Source organism: Clupea harengus, chromosome 26, assembly GCF_900700415.2.
Source record: "Clupea harengus chromosome 26, Ch_v2.0.2, whole genome shotgun sequence".
NCBI classification, from domain to species: domain Eukaryota; kingdom Metazoa; phylum Chordata; class Actinopteri; order Clupeiformes; family Clupeidae; genus Clupea; species Clupea harengus.
Window position 1 is genome coordinate 10,124,328 of NC_045177.1, and position 21,537 is coordinate 10,145,864.

Below are 21,537 nucleotides of genomic sequence, written 5' to 3' on the forward strand. Positions count from 1 at the left end.
TACCATAAGGCTGGTGTTTGAAGTTTGAACTCCTCTCCCCCCCATTAAATCTATGCGCTCCGAGCCAGGAGAATAGCTGGAGTTTGGCCAGCCCCAGCGAAGGCTGCGTGTTGTTATAATTAGGTTTGAACTAGCCCTCAAAAATGTCTGAAGCCAATAAAGAGAGGGGAAGAAATGATAGCGGCGTTACTTAAGCCTTGTCAGTGTAATGTTGCTCTTGGTGTCTCTTTTTAAATTGTGGTTTCCCAATGTTGATTGGGCATTCAGAGGAAATGATACTGAGTTATTTATTAACAGCAAGATACTAATTTAGCTAAATCTAAGGGATGCCACCTCTTTTGACCACGACAGAATTTTCTCAGCAAACATCAGACGATTCCCCTCGCCTTGAAAAAAAAGAATTGTCATGTTATGTTCTATACGTTGTTCTAATGGGAACCAGCCGCCTCGAGCACCATTTTGAAAATCAAAAGCGAAAAGTGAGGTCATGAAAAACAATATTTTGAAATCCCTAACAGAAGATGTTATTTGTGGTTAATAAAGCTCTATTGTGCCAATGCAAGACATATGCAAAGGAGAGCGGGCGTAATAGCTTAAATATGTAGCTCAAAACTAAAACAGGCCTTTTCCCCCTTAACACAACCTAACTCTGCTTTGGAAAATATTCCCTGTGCCATTGCATGTAATGAGTGGCTGCTCAAGCTTGTGAATTGAAACCCCTGGTAATGATAGCCTCTCAGGTCCCACAGCTGGTGACACTACATACTCTCCTGGAAGATTAACCCTCCTCTACTCTTTGAGCAAAAACCATAACAGGGATGGGGTACACAGGAACGGAACTTTCATTTTTGTCTATTTGTATGCCATCCCCATGGCAACCACATACACCAAAGCTGTTTAACAAGAGACACAATTAGCTTGACGGTCTTAGGAACCCGCGCCACACTCCAGGGAGCTAATCAGCGGATGACGCAATCCTCCACAGCCCATTTTAGAGGGCCGAAGCCGTGTGCCTGCAGCCTGCGGAGTCTTGCTTGCCGAAGTCTCTCTGTAAATACCCCGATGCAAGTTTCCAATCAAGTGACCATTCAGAGCTCTTAACCCGGGAGGCCACCCAAAGTGCGTTCTGGCGAGGCCTGTAGTGTCGCGTCCACCTGTATGATCTCAGCGCGGCTCACCGTGTGTAAACAGAATGGCTCATTTGCGAAATCAAATCCATTTTTAGAGGAGGGCTTCACTTCAGTGCGCTGATCCTCCGTGGCAGGCCAAGCGTTCCCATAGGGCAGAACATTCAACATAATGAGCAGGAAAAAAAAAAATGGCCGCGGAACAAGATACACATTTTCAAAGCCTCACGCTCCACACCTTGTGTATTTACATGGTGGTCTATGAGGGGTGACGGCATAAATCACACAGATGCTGGATACTGTTTCATCAACAGCACCACGCAGTGAGCAGCCACGTTTTTAGTCTATCAACGACCCCTGAAACCTGTCTGCATCAGTTACACACACACACACACACACGGCTCCTTCAGGCACAGGCAACACCTCACGGCACCAAAAATTCCTCTACCCTCTAGTGTTCATGGGTTGTGCTTCAGTCCAAAACCCGCAAAAAGGGGGAACCGTTCCTCCTACAATAAATAATAGTACGACCTTAATTGCTGTCGGTTTTGAACACTTCATTTGTCAGCCGAGGAGCACCCCAGAGTTGGCTCAGGGGGCCTTTCGTTTCATTGACTGATACTGAGCTATGATTCATGGGCCAGTCAAGAATTTTTAGTGGTGAACTATTTGATGGCTCAAATAAGTGCTCCAAAAAAAGACTTGATCTGTGGTAAATTCATTAAAGTGGGAGAGATCCTACAGAGTTCTTTTCTTTCTGCCCACCGTGAGCTCCACATATAGTTGTGTCGAAATGTTTAAACTGGCAAGCGAAAGGGATCGTGCTTCATATCATTTGTCACCTTTTTGGTAATTACCATAGATTCTGTATTGTGAGTCTGTTTTGAGGTAACTAAATACAGCCATATAACTTCAACAATGTTTGCTTATAATTACATTAGGGGCTTTTACTTTGGCAACTTTCTGGATGAAATTGAGCAAAACTGCTTAGGTAGGCTGCCGATTTGATAGATTATGATGAAATCTGTTTACACTTCCATTTGGTGTGAGGCAACACGGGGACTCAACTTGAGTTAATGGAGGACGTAGCTCTTGCATATGAAATGTGCTGTTGCTTCTCCGTGGTGATGTTATTTAATTACCCTAGCGGCAAACAGGCTATCAGATAAATCTCACAGTACAGGAACACTCAGCAGCAACTGAGCCCGTGTGAGTTTACAAGGGGAGTATAATCTTCAACTCTCCATTGATGGCTCCCGTTAGCCTCGAATCAGGTTGGTATTTATGGGTACGTGTTGAAGTCCTCCTTTGAGTTGTTGTTTCAGTTGATTATTGATGAACAGCAGGACAAATGGACATGGTCACAATGGACAATGGCACAGTGAGTGGAGTTCATGTAATGTTGGAGTGAGTTGAACAGAATGGAGATTAAAAAGGCAGGCTTCGCAAGCTCCAGCAGTCCTGTGTGAGATGAATGACTCGAAAACCAAGAGGTTGAAAAACACAGTAGCAGAGAAGAAATATAGGTCTATGCAATGCCTTAAAAAGTTATGTTTGAGAGTTGAAACGAAGGAAAAAACGAGAGCAGTGTGAAAAGAGAGCAAGAGACATATACCAGTGCAAAGAGAAGGAGAGTAATGGAGAGGCATGCAGCGAGAGGGTCGAGGAAGATGAAGATGAAGAAGGCACCAGTGGCTCCCTCCGTGTCCTGTCCAAGGCTTTGAGAAATGACCCAGGGCGGGCCAGAGTATCCACATGAGCACACCAGACACACTGCTCTCTGCCTGAAGGCCACAGTGATGCATTTTCCTTACCACTTTTGTTGGACTACTTCATAATTGTTTTGAGATTATTTATGAGGAGTTGGTAAATTCATGCCACCAGAAAAGGAGACGATGGCCCCAAAGCATTCAATGCCAAGGTAAAAAAAAAAGAAAAAAAAGAAAAAGCACACACACACACACACACCATCTGTTCAGAGGTTTGGAGAACTATTGTAACTGGTGCAGTCTACTCTGGGTTTTTTTTCGTTGAATTCGTGAGTGGATTCCGCCTGGGTTGTTGACCCTGCTCCAGTTTGCCTGAGAAACCCTCAAAGGTCCCTGTCTCAATTCTCTGAGAAACAGAGGAATTCATTACGTCTCCAAGTAAAGCAAATCATTTTTAATAATTATTTTTTAAAGATCCCAGAGTCACCTGGGACCTTCCAGATTATTCAGAGTTTTATTTTAATTGCAAAGGCCAAGCGGGGGAAAAAAAAGGCTCTGATGTATTTTCTTACATTTTTCCTCTATAAAATATATGTATGGCTGCTCAAAATGATTTGCTTCCCTCTGTCTAGTGTTGGACAAACTAGTGTAGTACATTTACATTCATTCAAAACATAAAACTTTTTAAAACTCTTTTTTTCTAAAACAACTTGGATGATCCAAATTCTTTCTGTCCAGTTATAAATCTCTGTTTTTCATCTTGGCAGAGCTGCACAGTGTTATGATACCTTGACTGCAATAGTTCTTCCTCAATGGATAGAACAGATAGATAAGAGTCCTAAAGGGGCTGGATTGGGGTGGAGAGAAATGCATCACTTGGCCTGCAGGCTTTTTTCCCCAAAGTAAACAAAAAAAAAAAACCCCACACACAAGCATTACGAGATGCTGAAAGAATCAAGTCTTGTCCACATGAGCAAAGATGTAAAAAACAACAGGGTGAAATCCCCACCGATGAGACATGAGGGTTAACGGTACACACAGACCCATGATAAATGTCTGTTTGCATTCCAAGTCGACAGCAGAATCTTAGGGGTTAATGTCAGTTTTGGTTTATGGCAGGATGGGCATGTTGGTTAGGTGATGCATTTTTTTGCAATACCTTTTCCATGCAGGCAAATTAAATGACTGGTTTATGTGAGTGTGTGTGTGTGTGTGCTTTCAAGATGGAGATGACACTGAACAATGGAAACGATGAACGAAAGATGCAAAATATTATTTTCATCAACCTCATAATAGTATCACTTTTTCTATTTAATTGTAGGTCTTGCGTCAGTTTCTTCTTCGTTAAGCTCCATGTCTACAACACTGTCCTCCCTTCTGAGCTCGGGGGGGAAAAAAACTGTTTACATGCACAGGCGAACATCAACATTCGGAGCCAAATAAACTTCTTTTGGCTTGCTCTGTTTTCTGGAAGGGGTCATGTTGATTATGTTGTGTGGAAAATAAACAAGCTGTCGTTTCATCTCCTCTGTGTTGCATTCTCACTCTGAGCGAAAACATTCACCAACCGTGCATGTGTCAAACTGATGGATTGTTTTCTTTTTTTTTTTATCTATTTATCTGTTTGTTCTTTAACTCTCAGCGCAAGACTAATATTTTCCACAAGCCCCCCGGTCTCGGGTGGAAGCGATCCTAAACTCCCCGTGGACAGGAACTGAGGTGGGATGGCCGTGCGGGGGCACGTGGAGGTGTGATGAGGGGGCTTGTTTACACAGAGCTTGAGCTCCTGTTATCTCCCCCTCCGGCACTGGGAGGTGAGAATGGCCTGGCCTTCTGTCTGTCTGTCTTTCTCCTCTTCCTCTCCGGTTTTTTCTCTCTCTCTTTGCTTTTCCTTTTCTTTTCTCACCCTCTTTCTTCTATCATGTCAGCGGCATGGGACGGGTCGTAGGAGAGCATCACGCGGCATCCACCCAACACACCTGTGTGTGAGTGCTGGTGGTGGTGATGTGTGCGTGTGTGTCTTTGTTTGTGTGTGTGTGTGTGTGTGAGTGTGTGTGTGTGTTGTGTGTGTGTGTGTGTGTGTGTGTCTGTGTGTGTGTGTCTTGGTGTGTGTGTGTCTGTGTGTGTGTGTCTTTGTGTGTGTGTGTGTGTGTGTGTGTGTGTGTGTGTGTTTGTGTTTGTGTGTCTTTGTGTGTGTGTGTCTGTGTGTGTGTGTGTGTGTGTGTCTGTGTGTGTGTCTGTAGTCTGTGTGTGTGTGTGTGAGCGGTGGTGATGTGCGCGTGTGTGTGTGTGTGTGTGTGTGTGTGTGTGTGTGTGTGTGTGTGTTCAAGAGGGGGTATACCTTAACTATTCTCATCCTCCGACCCCCACCCCTTCCTAATACCTCTCACTCATCTGACCTGCACCGGGGATCACTTCACACCTCGGCTCTGTTTGTTTGGCTTGTCCTGTCAGACCCCCCCTCCCCAAATGAGTCCAAATAACTGAGTGTCAGGAAGATGTACCCCCCCACCCGCCCCAGACCCCCCCCCCCCCCCTCCCCTCAGCCTACCCCCTACTCCTCCTGTGAGACCCCCCCCCCCCCCAAACTTGCTGACAGAGCCCCGTGGGGGTAGAGCGGGCCTGGAGTGACGGGATTCCTCGCATCCCCGTCTGCTCAAGCCATTTAGCTCCCCTCGCTCACGTCCACCCACCACACACCGGCCCCACACTCATATAACACACCGGCCCCACACTCATATAACACCCCACGTCAACAGTGAGCTCTCACTCCCAGTGCTCTTCGCCTTCACTTCCAGTACATGTTCTTCCCCTGAATAAATTGTTGTGTAAACGTATCTCCGAGAAGATCTCATGTTTTCATTCCTGCCCTAGAAGGCGTGTCCCAGCCATCACACACACAGAGTTCAAAAGTAACATTTCATTTCCCCCCCCCCAGTTTTCTCGGCCAGGTTCTCGGTGGCGGCTGCCATACCTTTGCAGGCCTTCCTGTGTGAGATGGGCTTGGCCATGTCTCTGTAGTAGCCCTCCTTGCAGTAGTGGCAGTGGCGGCCAGCCGTGTTGTGTCTGCAGTTGAGGCACACGCCTCCGCTCTTCCTCCCCGACAGCTTGTACAGCTCCATGTTGAAGCGGCAGCGTCTGGCGTGCAGGTTGCAGTTACAGGCTGCAGAGACAGGAAAGAAGAGCACATAAGAACTACAGCACCATGAGGTGAATGAACTAATAAAAATCCAACAACTATGCAGAGTTATTCCACAGTCATTACAAATGTGACAAATGTATCACAAATTTTATTTTCGTAATGGTAAGACAACAAATATAGTACCCAGGTTGGGGAGTAGCTAGTTACATGTAAGTTACGTAATTAAATGACAAAATAAATGTAATTGTAAAAAATTATGCAATTAAATTGCAGTTAACTAATCATAATGTTGGTTACATCCGAATATATTCCCTTCAGTAAAAAAAAAAAGTGGAGAACGTGACATTCATTCCGTTGCTTTGCATCTTTTCGCTGTCTAGACAGGCTCTATTCATTTGGCAGTATGCACTCAGGACCTCCTGTCTGCTCATTTCAAAAGTAACTGAAACTAAGTAAATGTAATTAGTAACTGATAATCTATTACTGGTAACCTATCACATTTCCAAAGTAACCAGCCCCCCCCCCCCCCCCCCCCCCCCCCCTCCCCCTCAGCCCTGTGTAGTACAGTAGCCCTGTAACTGTTGCCATCCTGGCTGATAGTCTGCAGTGGGATCCAAATAATTCAGCTTGACAGCCATGGCTTTGCTGGCATCCCAGGGTTGTGGGGATAAAGTGTGTTGGATTTACCCTCTCATATTAATGAGGTTGGGAACTAAGCCCCCTCTCTCCCTCTCTCTCTCTCTCCCTCTCTCTCTCTCTCTCCTTCTCTCCACCTCTCCCTTTCCCTCTCTCCCTCTCGCTGGGCTTCTGTTATCTCTCTCGTGTGAAGCAGCGCATCAGACAAGGCCTCCAATTATCATTCCAGTGCCATCCCTGCCACCGCTCCTGCTTGTTTACTAATGAATAAAGTTGCTGTCGATGAGTTTAATTAGTGCCTGATGTTTATTCATGGCGTCCTCCTATGCGCCGACGCGCTCGGCTTCATTAGGCCACGGACGAGACACCGGCACCGGCCCAGGCACCACGGCATGCATTATTAACCGCCGCCGCCGCCGCAGCCGCTACCGCAGCCGCTACCGCAGCCGCCACCTCCTCCTTCTCGCAGACGAGACACATCATTCCGTGCAACATCAAGGTGAATTCCCTCAAAGCACTTCTGAACTCGGGTGCAAAGGCTTCCAGGTCCAGCGCGAGATGCTGGTTTGAGATAAGTACAGTCGGCGTATTGTGAGCACGCAGGGGCTCAGATTGCACAGCTCCCCTCAGCTCAGGCAGGTAAATCCGCGGCTCTTCATTATACGTGCCCCCCCCCCCCCCCCGCTTGGAACCGAAAGGCAGATTTCGAAAGGCTGTTTTTTGGGGGGAAAACTCGTGACCCATCTCATTACGACATATCCAGCTGTCGTGTTTCAACAGTGGCACGGCTACGGTAAGTTTCGCCCCCCAAGTTCCCATCATCGCGCTTGTAACTCAGGTAGCTTAAAGCACCGGGAGCCAAGAAGGGGGGAGAGCAAACTCTCCAAAGAGAAAGTTGCGGTTCCCACTGCAGATGGCCTGGCTCGAGGAGAACCCGTCTCACTGGGGGTTTCTCCCAGTTGCCTCTCAATCCCTTTAAATCACTAAATCAGGTTTCCCAGCTTTTCCAGGCACTCCGCGGGACACCGGGGTCCTTAATTAGGCTGTCCCTCAAGTGCCTTTCTCAAGTTGTTTTCCTGTCTCTCTGGGACTGTTGGCTTAAGTGAACACACTCTGCTGGCATTAGCCGGAGCTGCCTCCGAGCACCTAAAAGGGAAACCTATCCTTCCTCGCCCGCAACCACACACACACACACACAGACACACACACACACACACACACACACACACACCTAAAAGGGAAAACCTATCCTTCCTCGCCCGCAGCCAAGATTACTAGCTCAGCCGGGGTTGCAGGACCTCTACTCCGCGGGGAGCAGAGGGCTTCTGTTACCTTCCATAGATAGATAGCCATCTAATGGTGCCAGTGGGATTTCACATTCATCAAACATGTTCACCAAATAGATGGAGAAGCAAATATAGTTGCTCCGTGGCAGATCGCCTTTGTGAGCGCACCAATTGAAGAGTTCTCCGTTTACATGTTTTCAAAAGAACGCTTTGTTAGTGCATCTCCCAAAATGAAGACCGTGCCAAGGCCGAAATACTACTCACAAAAAAACGGGGGGGGGGGGCAGGGGGGTGGCTAACAGGGGTTCTGACAGCAGATGTGGACTGTTCCGTGGTCAGAGGGACGGGGGATCCTGCCCTTTGTTCAGGAAATATTACCGGCACGGAGCAGCCATGAAGTGGAGTGCGCTAATCATAACAACATGCTTGGTGTGAGTTAGGCAAGAGCTCGGCTATGACTTCACCCCGCTCGCTTTTTGTTTTCTGTTATTTCATTCGAAACAATTGGTAGTAAAAAAGCTGATGTCTTGTCTGGTTTGATCTCGCTGGTTTTTCTTTAGTGTTGTCGAGCGGATTCGGTTCTCTCTCTCCGCTAACCACACTAGGGATGTTGGTCGCAGTGGAAGTGATCAATTCCAAAGGCAAGCTGCACGGAATCCCCCCTATTCTTTAAATCATTGCATTTAACTAGGCACATGAATTATAGTATAGTGTGGAAGTTCTCAGCCCACACATTGGTGTGGTTTGTTTGTGCGTGTGTGCATGTATAGATGTGTGTGTGCGTTTGCGTGTCTGTGTGTGTGTGTGTGTGTGTGTGTGTGTGTGTGTGTGTGTGTGTGTGTGTGTGTGTGTGTGTGTCTGTGTCTGTGTGTGTGTGTGTGTGTGTGTGTGTGTGTGTGTGTCTGTGTGTGTGTGTGTGAGCGTTCGTGTCTGTGTGTGTGTGTGTCTGTGTCTGTGTGTGTCTGTGTGTGTGTGTGTGTGTGTGTGTCTGTGTGTGTGTGTGTGTGTGTGTGTGTGTGTCTGTGTGTGTGTGTGTGTGTGTGTGTGTGTGTGTGTGTGTGTGTGTGTGTGTGTGAGTGTTCGAGTGTGTGTGTGTGTGTGTAGGATGAACAGTTGGACGGGGCTGTTGTTGTAACACCTGCGCTGACCTGAGACATTCCTGTCTCTTCAGCATGAACTCCAGCATGACAGAATGCATGGCTCGCGTTCCAGCCGGGGAGCAGGCAGGGCTGTTTCTCTTTAGCTTACATGCACACGCATGCACACACACACACAGAGAGACACACACACACACACACACACACACAGAGACACACACACACACACACACACACACACACAGAGACACACACACACACACACACACATAGGGGCAGCTGGGAGAGCACCCACGTTCATTTAGACTGTTTCTCCTAAAGTTCCCCCTCCTCCAATCTCCTGCCAGCTGAAGATTGCGAAGATAAGCACACATCCAAACGAAGGTATGGACACCACTTTGCTACCTTTCCCATAACACACACACACACACACACACGCACGCACAAACACACACACATTGGCACATAATCCAACTGGTCCCCTACCACCTGCTCTTTGAGTGTGGGGTGGTAGGTAGGCAGGATTCAGGGTGGCTGAATTTCAATAGGGGAGGACACAAAGGCAGCAAGCATGTCAGAGCTGCCAGGGTTGTCAGCTCTCTCTCTGGCCTTTGTCCCGCTCCCCCTCCGCACACACACACACACACACACACACACACACACACACACACACACACACACACACACTGAAACAAACTAGCTAGATTAGGTTTGAAGTGCTGTTGCTCCGCGCCTCATACCTTCATACCAGCCAGCAGGGTGGTGAGTGTGAAAATATGAAAACAATTTTATACAGGTACTTCAAAACCACAAAGTAGGTAGGACATGGGCAGACATGACCAGCGCTGAATATTTCAGATCGCTTTCTTTTTTTTTCTCTTTTTTTCACTGCCATTATATCGTGTTTTTTTGCATTAAGGACTATTTTCACTCACTGAACTTTTTCTCAACACATAAAATCTCGAGAGAGATAATTACTGATACGGGCTGCCTTACGAAAAAGTCAAACCAGATGACTCTCATCTTTTAGCTCTTGGTTTGCTGTGGAGCTGGTAACTACTCACAGACATGGAGTAAAATGTGTTAATTGACCCCGTTGAAACATGGGTAATTGGCTACACTTAAAACGCGCCTGTTAAGTTTCTGAACAGAACGCAGAATCTCAATTGTCTTATTTTTGTCCGACGTGCACGTCTATAAAACATAAAAAGGTGCAAAACAGGCTCATTTATTTTCACGATCTTGAGAACGTTTGATCGTGAAACCTTTTGGCCGTGATTCAACTGCAACATTTTGCAGCGTGTCCTGTCTCATCCAGTTGCTCACAAAAACATTTACTTGTATGCAGAAATTGTTGAGTGTTTAACTACACCACCCACACTCCCCAGATCCTCGACAGCCAGTTTGTCTCGTAGTGTCAGAATCGCCTGCTCTTGTTTGGTTCTGCTGTGCCAAACATCTCTCCTCATTCCCAAATACTTCTGTGGCTTGTTCTCTTCTGAGTGGCATTTGACTTCTGTGGTTTGGATGTGTTTGAATGCGCATTTGAACTGACTTAACAGCGCCATAACATTAAGGCTCTATGTCTCAGCATATACCATGGCAGGCCTGTGTCAACAGATACATCGCCCTGGAGGCAGCATTGTTTGCATTACCTGACTCTTCAAACTTAACATTAAACATCTTCTGCAAGTAACACTTGATAAAAAGCTGATTCAATTTCAGCACCCCATCACCCGTGGCTAGACAACACACACACACACACACACACACACACACACACACACACACACACACACACACACACACACACACACACACACACGCATTAAGGAGTGGGAAGGTAATTGCTCAATTGCGGGAAGGTAATTCCATCCGGGACATGTCTGCTCCTCAGAGGCCCCTCAGGTGTGTCGGAGCAGCTGACCCCCGTCAGTCATGTTTCACCATCAGGCTCTCAAACCCGGGGCCCCGCTCCTGCAGCCTGGTACAACCGCACCCAACCTCCCTCTGTGAACAGATAGGGTCTGGGCACGCTCCACTGGGGACTGTCTCCAGTCGTTTGCAGGCGTAGACCTCGGGTTCATTTTGAAAACCATTGGACCAGTCTTTAACCAATCACCATTATGGGATTGCTATGCTTCCTACTAGGCTTCTTCTCATGCCCCCTCGTGCCCTCTCCTCCTCTGCCATCGCTTGTTGCCCCCCCCCCCCAGAGCAGACATCCCAGCAGGGTCCCCACACCTAACACCCGTGCCTCGAAGCAGGGGCCGCCCGCAGAGCGCCCGCTAACCAGGCCGGCTTTAAAACAAACACGGAGGGAGAACCGATCCACGGCCAGTTTACTTTTAATCCTGCGGGCGCCCCTCTAAGTAATGAGATTAGCCTGCAAAGCCCCTACAGACATAATGAGAAAATATTGGGTGTCCCCACCAGCGCTCTGTTTTGGTTTGGTCGTCTTTCAGCAAGGAGGAGAATGGTGTGTGTGTGTGTGTGTGTGTGTGTGTGTGTGTGTGTGTGTGTGTGTGTGTGTGTGTGTGTGTGTGTGTGTGTGTGTGTGTATGTATGTGAGAGTGTGTGTGTGTGTGTGTGTGTGTTTGCATATATGTGGGAGTGTGTGTGTGTGTGTGTGTGTGTGTTTGTGTGTGTGCGTGTGTGTGCGTGCGTGTGTGTGTGTGTGTGTGTGTGAGTGTGTGCGGACATGTGTGCACATGCATACGAGTGTTTATGGAGCTATGCAGGCCCATGGGGAGGACTGGCCTTGCCCCCGGTCCTAAATCAATCCTACACCTCGACCAGCCCCACAAGCTTGACTCCGCGCGGAGCCTAGGAGGGTACGGGGGGGGAAATGAAAGAAGGTGTCTGGTGTGTAGAGCTTTAGAATGAGGCAATCCAACATTTCTGCCCTTCATTTCGATCAGATTTCAGACACAATCAGGACAATCTGGACACAGTTAGTTCGAAAGTATTCTGCCTATGGAAAACAGATTGAAATCGCAATGTGACTGGAAAAGCTGAAAAAAAGGTTTGTCTCATAACATTGTGATCCATTTGTTAGATTTTGAAAGAATCTGTTACAAGAGTGCTCCAACACAGTCCTACATCTTTCATCATTATCATGATGGGGTGTCCAGATGCTCGAGTTTTGGTTCTTTGCAAGACCACACAGTGTCACTTAGAGCGCAAGCGCTGGCTCCTTGATTCAGCAACATTATTGTTAAATCTTTTTACGATTCTTATTAAAGTGCTCTAAACATGAAAATCACTTTTATGAAGGCCAAATATCTGGATTAAAAAAGCTCAATTCGCCTATATCCAAGCACCTTGAATGTATTATTTTAATACGTCCATTAACATTTTAAAGTCGAACTCATAAAATGATAATTGATGGTTTTCGCTCATATCCACACTTGGCAGCGAGAGGACATCTTGGCGGCCTGCCACGCGAATGCGATGTTGACAAGTCGCTTGGCTATGATTAAAAATGTCATATGTATGACAGCTCTTCTAGCTATTTCCCCTGTCCTGGACAAAGCTGGATGTGTTGGGACCACACCAGTGCTGGCGCTGTTGATTCACATGCTCAGGAATGCTACGCTCCTTTAAAAGAAATCAGCTCTAGCGCTAAATTGCTGTTTTTCACTAAACAATCGACGTCTCGTTTTTTTTTTTGTGAAAGCCCATAACAGTGGCAGACGTTTTATTGGAACGTCAACCTGGGGCTGCACGTCTGTGAAAGGGCTTTTTTATTGTGTACGCATGTCACTGCCGCTCGTTGGATCTTCACCGATAAATGCATCGCCCCTTCATGACAACAATGAGTTTAATTGCATCCTGTTTCCAGACTTTGTTTCCAATTTTTCCCTGTTTATTGGAACAGTGTTGCCTTTTGTGTTGTTTGTTGACCCAGTCACTGCCATGGAAAAGTGGTATGGGAAATCCCCAAACGCATGGAGGGGTGTGGGCACGGGTAATCCAAACTGAATGGAATTCTATACATTGCATCATACGCAATACTGAGTTATGGGTTTGTATATGGAACTGCTTCCAAGCCATTACAGTCTAAAGACTGCCTAGTTGAATTGGCTCAGGGGTGGAACATTTGAATTAAGTCCAAATATTACAGTTATTTTGAAGCCATTTTTTTGCTCTAATAGTTATAGAAAATGTATCTGTCATCAAATGTTCGTAAAAAAAAAGGTTGAAATCAAATGTTCTTTCCAGGTCCTTCCATCTCATGAGCATGAGTGATTGGACAGTGTCCAAAGGCATGAAAGGTCAGGTTGTCAGTGTCATTTCTGCTATTTGTGTTTCCCCTTCCCGATCCAGGCACAATGGCCTTTAGACGCCCATGCCTGTAAGAGGCTCATTAAGCTCCCATAGTTAAATCAGCCGCAGCCGTGTCAGACTCGCTTTAATGTAGCTGCTCTCTGCTTGGCAGGCTTTCCCTCCCTTAAATATTTGGTTTTTATATTTGAGAAACCCAGCTGTTATTTTGCTGGGAGCGGAAGGAGGGGGGGGGGGTTAGCAAAGAGACGGAGCTGGTTGAGCTCCCACTGCAATAATGATGAATCATTTTACATGTTTCCGGAATACTTTGGATGCTCGGGGAAAACATAAACTTTTTAAATTGGAAGAGTGAGACCTCTGCTCCCCCTTACCAAACAAACACACGCATACACACACGCATACACACGCATACACACGGACATCAACACACACACACACATCTTGCCTTGAAGTTAACAAATAAAATGATTGGAGAAGTTGCATCAGGAGGAAACAATATTAGTGTTGCAGACTTTGATCAGTCAAATCAGGACGGACAAGGCTCCGAGCACCAGCGGGGGGGGGGACTGGAGATGGGTTTCCGCGCCGGGGGAGCGCAGACAGCGATACGCCTCTAATACGACACACATTTGGGGCAGCGCCTCTCGGCGGGGCCCGTGGAGCGCGGATGACGACTCCAGAGGTTTCATGTCCATTCAGACAAACACCTGTATCAGCGCCGCTGAGGCAAACGCACAAAGCCCCCGGCTTTAATTCAAGACAAATGTTGGCATTGTCAAACAGAGCCATGTCCAGCCTGGCGCTCACTCACACAAAAAGGGCTTTGCCTTGACACTCACACACACACACACACACACACACACACACACACACACACACTCTCCCACACACACACACTCCCACACACACACTCACACACTCCCACACACACACACTCTCCCACACACACACACTCCCACACACACACCCACACACACACTCACACACACACACACACACACCCACCCACACATAACACTAACTCGCACACAGATATACATTTAAAGTACCACTTTCAACTAATTATTTGCAACGTTTTATCTGTGGATGAGTAATTGTTCAATTGTTGTGCATGTAACTGATACCTAAAGAATCATAATTTGCTCCAATGAAACACTAGCACAGACCTAGACTCGGAAGAGAAAGGCAGCCAGTAAGAAAAAATGTGACTTGTTCCCGTTGGCAATGAGGGGGCAGGGAGTTTGGTAAGTGGCCGCACAGCCAGACAAAAAGTGCGCTCCCGAGGTCCACTGGCACACCAGCCACAGTGGGGGAGGGGTAGGGACTCATTGACCACTCAGATGTTATCAGCTTAATTTAATTCCTTTATCGCAAACAATTAGTGGCTCTGCTTCTACTCCCACTGGGTCACTCTTTCTCTCTTTCTCTCTTTCTTCTCTCTCCATTCTCTCCATTCTCCCTGCCTGATACTCTGGACTGTAAAACCTCAGCTCACCCCATGATCTCCAGACTCTGGTGGCTCTGGTACTTACTCTCAGATACGGCTCCTGCCACAAAAAAATCTATTAATCAGCCTGCTTCTGGGTCAAAACATGGAATCATCTATGAACACGGTCTTGAATTGAGCTTCAGCTACATATTCAATAAGTCTCTAGTGGTCATCAGATACATTTCAAGTCGGAAATCAAATTAAAATATAAAATGAATATTATTTATAGGCCAAACTTTTTTTTCCAAAGCCTATGTAACCTTCTTATTTCCGTCAAACTGTTTCGCTTGGTTAACGTTTCATTATTTAACACCTCGGCAGCCGTTCAAATTATGCGATCCCTCATGCGGGCCCTGAGGAGTCACGGCGCTCCCGCATGATGTTGACTACTAATAAAACATGTTCCCATCACCCAGACGATGTAATTAAAATGCTGGCGAAACAGGATGCTCTGTGGCCGGGGGGATGCTAATGAAGCCGTGATGTAAGCTGAGCCAGCCGTGGGCTCTCTCTCTCTCTCGCTCGCTCACTGCCATGGGATCTCGTATCAAATGCAAACACGCCAAAGCCAAGCTCCAGATCACTCTCCCCGACGTGCCATAAAACTCCAGTCAACTTTCAGAAACTTTTTGGCTTCTAGGCCAAGGCAGGTTTAGCTCGCGTGTGAGTGTGTGTGTGTGTGTCTGTGTGTGTGTGAGTGTGTGTGTGTGTGTGTGAGAGTGCCTCCGCAAGCCTCGACGCAGAGCTGCATTTGCAGAAACGTTGTCCTGTGCCAAGCGAGTATTACAGATACCTTTCAGCCCTATCTGCTCCTAGGCATCAGCCTCCTTCCTCATCCACCCAGCAGCTGACCGTGACGGGTGTTGAGAAGGGGGCGAGATAAGCAGAACCCAAGCTGCAGGGGGTCTGTTCAGACCTTCCCCATGTCAAGAACCTTACTTAGAGCACTAAAAGCACCAACAAAGGCCGCCTAATTGCCCCAAACTTTGCCCATTAGGACCATTAAGCTGCCCCCTCGTTAGGATGCCCAGCATGAAGATGTGCCACGCCCCTACACACCCCGCTGCCCCCCCCCAACCTCATGCCCTTCACAGGCCTACTTCCGCCCCTCACTGCCCTGTCATAATGGGTGGGTTGGAATGAGCTTATTCTCTTGACCCCGGCTTTCTCCTTCACAATGACAAACTGGGGACATTTTAATATGTGACATACCGTGTGTGTGTGTGTGTGTGTGTGTGTGTGTGTGTGTGTGTGTGTGTGCGTGTCAATGCATTAGTTCACCTTTCAAGTACAGGAGCCAAGTACCTTTGAAACAATCACTGGAGAAGATCCATTATGTGGATATGTGTGATTAAAAAAAGGAGCTCTTCTGTGAAATAGCCTAAATGACATAGCTGGAGATGTCCAGCTCCCGCAGGCCGGGTGGGAATGGGCTTTGCATTGAACAATGCCATAAAGATGCCATGGACCCAGACTGATTCTGACAGGCCCCATTCACCCCGGTGCGGTGAAAAGCCTTCAGAGAGAATGAGGATGCTTCAGGCCTGTCGGCTCATGGTAACCCGCTCTCTCCATCCTCATTAGACAATAGGAACAAAGGAACCACAGTGGTCTTCTGAGCATGAAAGGCTGACTGTATGGGACACCCAGCTGGCACCCGCCCCTTGTTCGATCGGACCGGAGAAATGTGGTGTCCTCTCTGCCAGAGAGGACTAATTAGCTGAATATCACAGGGTTACATTTCGGAGAGAGTTCTAGCCTGCAGTCTAGCTCGACGTCTTGACCTAAGCCACGATTAGCGCTGTGGAAAAATGCTGTTGATTTCATTGGACCTGATCGTTTCTGTGACGAAGAATGTTCGTTGATGGAATGGAACCATGTTCCTGGAGGAGCCGGACTCTATTGTCAATGTGCAGTGCAATGTGAGTTCTACTAAGTCTTATCTCAAAAACCCAAACAGAAAACTCCTGCAGAATTCTGCCCCTTTGGAATAATCCTCCAGAAAAGGGATTCCAGACCTAACACAGTGTGAACTGGAAAGTAAAACAGTTGTGCAACCAATAACCATGGAGTCGATGGGTGGGTGCCGCCAATGATAATACACCACGGTCTCACCATACAGGTGGTTGTGAAGCCTTTGAGAGCCTCTGTCCATCTGTTTGCTGTCTGTGAATCTGCAGGCACCTAAGCCTCGCAGAGGGAGCGAGGAAGATGAGGAGGAAGATGTGTTCGGCTACGAGGTTTAAATCATTCCTCCGCAGAGAGAACGCCGTCCAGCTCCCATCAAACATCACCTCTCACAAAAGTTCAGCAAGAATTCTGTTACCAATGGAACAGAGTTCCCACAGACCCGGGCCAAAAAGGAGAGCAGGAAAACTGTAACCTTCATGACAAGACTCTGTTATTTCCTCCAGATCTGTTGCCTAAGCAAAGCAAGACGGGCAAACAACGGCCTCTATGTGATGAAGACATTATCTTGTCATATTAGTCACACGTTCATCTCTCTGTAAACTCTGTTTGAAGATGAGGCCTTTCAAGAACAGGAACACCTCCTGACTTGTCATGTTTTCCACTTGCCCAGGTAAAAGGATGTCTGATCACTTTGAACTTCAAATCATTGACACGTTATGTAATCGCCCCTTTCCCAGAAAACAAGTGAAGACATTACTTATCTAAATCCCCATCAACCCCAGTTCACTCTTTCCCTCTTTTGTTGTGTCTCTCTCTGTCTCTCTCTCTCTCTCTCTCTCTCTCTCTCTCTGTCTCTCTCTCTGTCTGTGTCTCTGTCTCTCTCTCTCTCTCTCTCTCTCTCTCTCTGTCTGTCTCTCTGTCTCTGTCTCGCTCTCTCTGTCTCTCTCTCTCTCTCTCTCTCTCTCTCTCTGTCTGTCTCTCTGTCTCTCTCTCGCTCTCTCTGTCTCTCTCTCTCTTACTGCAGATAGGAAAGTTCACGCACCAGGCCTGACTGGGCTGTGACTCAATAGGCGGGCGGCCATGAAAGAGAGTTTGGGTCAGTTAATGTTTCCATCCACTCCGGATCTGAGGACCATTCGCCTCGAGACGGACTACGCCTATGGAATGGACGTCAATCAGAACGAACTGTGTTATCTTGGGCAATGGCTCTGGCGGGGCCGAGCCGGGCCAGCTATCACCTGCGGCGAGGGCAGCATGTGGAGAGCGGCGTGCCAATCGGCACCGTCAACTCCGTTCGGAGCGCCGAGGCGGCGGTGCTTCGAGGCAACTTAGGGGCCCTCTCCTTCAACTAGTCCAAAATTAGAATCCCAATCGTACAAACGGCGAAGAAAGGCGTCAAAGCGGAATCAAAGAGAGCTGCGCCGATATGAGAAAGCGATGTGAACACAGATGTGTGTCGCTCGTCAGAACCATCCTGTCAGCTGTCTAAACTCAGCCTTAAATAAACATGCACCAGACTTGCAATGACAACTGTGACTACAACAAGCACTACTGCGCCTTCTCCAAACATTCGAACAACAATATAGGATGAGACATCGCAAAGCACGCCTAAGGGTGTTTTTCACCCCTCTGATTCATTCATCCTAGTTTAGTCTAGTGAACACCGGCTGAAGAGTGGGAAAGTCTCCCATCTGCACCCCCCTCCAACCCTCCAACCCTCCTCCCAGCCTCATTAGGCTGTGCAGCGTGACGGACATCGCACCAGGTGCAGGGCCTTTAAGCCCTCTCACTCACGACCCTGCCCCTCTGCCCTGCACCCCCCGTCCCCCCTTCCCTCCCCAACACACACCCACCCACCCCAGCCCCAAACTGCCTCTCAATCTTCACCTCGGCCAGTGTGGCCTGACACTCCGGAGACCGGGCCTTCCCTGCTGCAGATGTCATTAGCGTGTGTCACCTCGCCGATTTACCGTCTTCGGCCGGTTTTAACAAGCCTTCACGCTGCTTTATTGGAACGCAATTCCACCGCGGCGGATTTTTCAATAAAATTTATAGAGCTTGAAAATGACTTCAGTTGGGCAGAGAGGAATGGGTCGGTTGGGGGGGGGGGTAGAGGAGAGGTGGTGGGGGGGGGATGGGGGCGGGGGGAGCCTTGGGCCAGGGGTGGTCAGGGCTGCCCAATCCGGCTGCCTGGAGAAAGCCTCCTTTCTCTATCAATCAGAGGGAGAGTGGGAGCACTTCAAAGGGGGCGTGTGGGCCCTGCTGTTTTAACACGCTGATCTTTTCTATCACTTTAACAATCTGTCAATTAGTCCAAAGGGTCTCAGGAGGCAGATTGAGCCGCAGCACAAGTGTGCAGTAAAAACACTGTTAAACTGCCTCCCGAACGCCAGGACTCGACTGATTTCTGTGAGTATATTAGTATCACCGTTAAACTGCCTCCGAACGCCAGGACTCGACTGATTTCTGTGAGTATATTAGTATCACCGTTAAACCGCCTCCGAACGCCAGGACTCGACTGATTTCTGTGAGTATATTAGTATCACCGTTAAACAGCCTCACGAGTCTCCAGCAGGCAAACAATGACACCTGATACAAACATTTAATGACTAACGGACATCATCCTATACTTTAGCGATCGCTGAACTTTCAACCATGTACTCTGTGACAATGTCTCGGAATTGAAATGTATCAGTGGGAGTAATTGTTTAAATATCTGTCAGTGCCTATGTTGGAGTTATTAAATGAGCCGTAGCTAAGGCGATGTGCCTAGTGATGTGGATATATACACCAAAAATGTCTGTCCATCATGCAGAATTAATCAAGTGCAGAACTTTTCTGTCAGCCTTTTGGGTAAAAATTATGTTTTCCACTGTATTTCTTGAGTAAAAGATAACCTGGAGATCTTATTCTCCTTCCATTTTAAATGTTGTACCCACACATACATACATGCACACACACACACAGAGAACGAGAGAGACAGAGAGAGAGAGAGGTTTGTATACCCACACACACACACACACACACACACACACACACACACACACACACACACACACACACACACACACTCCACACACACACACCGTCTGTCAGGGGCTGAGTTACTGCTCCCTTCTGGATCTGGGCCCTGAGCATTTGGGAGCCCGGCACAGCCTGAGTGTAAATAGAGGGAGGCTGGTCTGTCCACTGTCTTCAGACGCTGCAAGATAAAACAGAACCTGCCCGCTAAACAGTCCCAGGCCCCCGGGCAGCGCACGCACACACACACACACACACACACACACACACACACACACACACACACACACAGACACACACACACCACACAGACACACACACACACACAGACACACACACACACCCACACAGACACACACACACAGACACACACACACCCCCACACACACACACACACACACACACACACAGACACACACACACACACACACACACAGACACACACACACACACACACACACACCCACACACACACACACACACACAGACACACACACACACACACACACACAGACACACACACACACACACACACACACACACACACACACAGACACACACACACACACACACCCACACACACACACACAGACACACACACACACACACACACACACACACACACACACACAGACTCCGCTCCAGCGCTCCTCTGACGCGAGGAGCCCCCGCTCTTTCCTTTCATATCTCCTCCCCCTCCACACGTCCAGCACACCGTCTCTCCCGTAGAGAAGAGGGACCCGGCAGGAAGTAGTCGGGAGCATAAATCTTAAATTAAAAAAAGCCCACGGTGACAATCCATCCTACACTGACATGTTTATTGTCTCTTTTCTTTTTTTAAACGTTGTCTTCACCTCTTGGCCATTTCCAATGACGACATCCCCCCCCCCCCCCCCCCCTCTCAAAACCCCTCGAAATCACTTAGCTGTCTCTTTCTCGCACCTTCTGGAGCAGTCACTTTTCTTTGGCCGTGTAAAAGGCAGTGGAGCCTCAGCATGGATCCTTGAGGCCGCTAATTGTGTGAAGGCGGCGCCTCTTCCGCTTTGGCCCTCGGCATGCAGGGCCCCACGTCAGGCCAGGACCACAGCAGCCCTCGCAGGTATTCTCATTAAGTGATTCATCACAAAACAGATAATGCCTTTCACATCCTCACTCACTGGCCCCAACACACCGTGTGTTTACAGCGCACCGGGGAATAGGTTGTCACCGAGGATTTCTGTGGCTGGCAGGCAGGCTGGTTTAAAGAGGGTTGTAGCAAATATAAATACTGTGATTGAGAAACAAAAAACCCAAGGATGCTTAATGCATCTCTGCGCTTCTATTGAATGGATAAACTGACACACATTACTGGCTCTGGTCGTGTATTGCACAAGTGCATGCAGAATTTTTAAACGGGGAGGAGAAGACCATTTTCAGAAACCTGGCAATTAAATGAATTGAAAGAATGGCCTGGGTCCAGTAACAACAGTTGAAAGCGCTCTGTGCTATTGGGCATTTCAGCAGCTGGTTTCTCAGCAGGAGATTGGTTCTGACAGTGATGGAGGCGAGTTATTGTTCCTGTACTCGTTCCATGACCACAATTGTCACAGGGCATTGCCATGTCATTACACTCCCACCAAAACTGGCGAACAGGGACATCGAGGAGAGAGGCCGTGAGATTGCATCTGCAGTGTTTCAAAACGGCACTTTTCTTCTTCGGTGAGGTTTGTGGAAATGATTTGTTATGTGGTTATACCACAAAAACACTCTGTTGTCACACAGAGAGGCGAGAGAGAGATACAAAAATAAAAAAGGATTGAATCTCGGACCCTTTGACTACAGGAGTGTGC

General features: G+C 47.8%; 1 protein-coding gene across 6 annotated transcripts in view; it reads right to left on the reverse strand.

The window, feature by feature from the left end:
* Positions 1-21,537, reverse strand: part of ntn1a (netrin 1a) — a 63,711-nt gene that overhangs the window by 20,997 nt on the left and 21,177 nt on the right. For all 6 annotated transcript variants that reach the window (XM_031564063.2, XM_031564064.2, XM_031564062.2 and 3 more), the window contains one exon: positions 5,811-5,999. In XM_031564063.2, the coding sequence (XP_031419923.1) occupies positions 5,811-5,999 (189 nt within the window). The remainder of the gene's footprint in view (positions 1-5,810; positions 6,000-21,537) is intronic.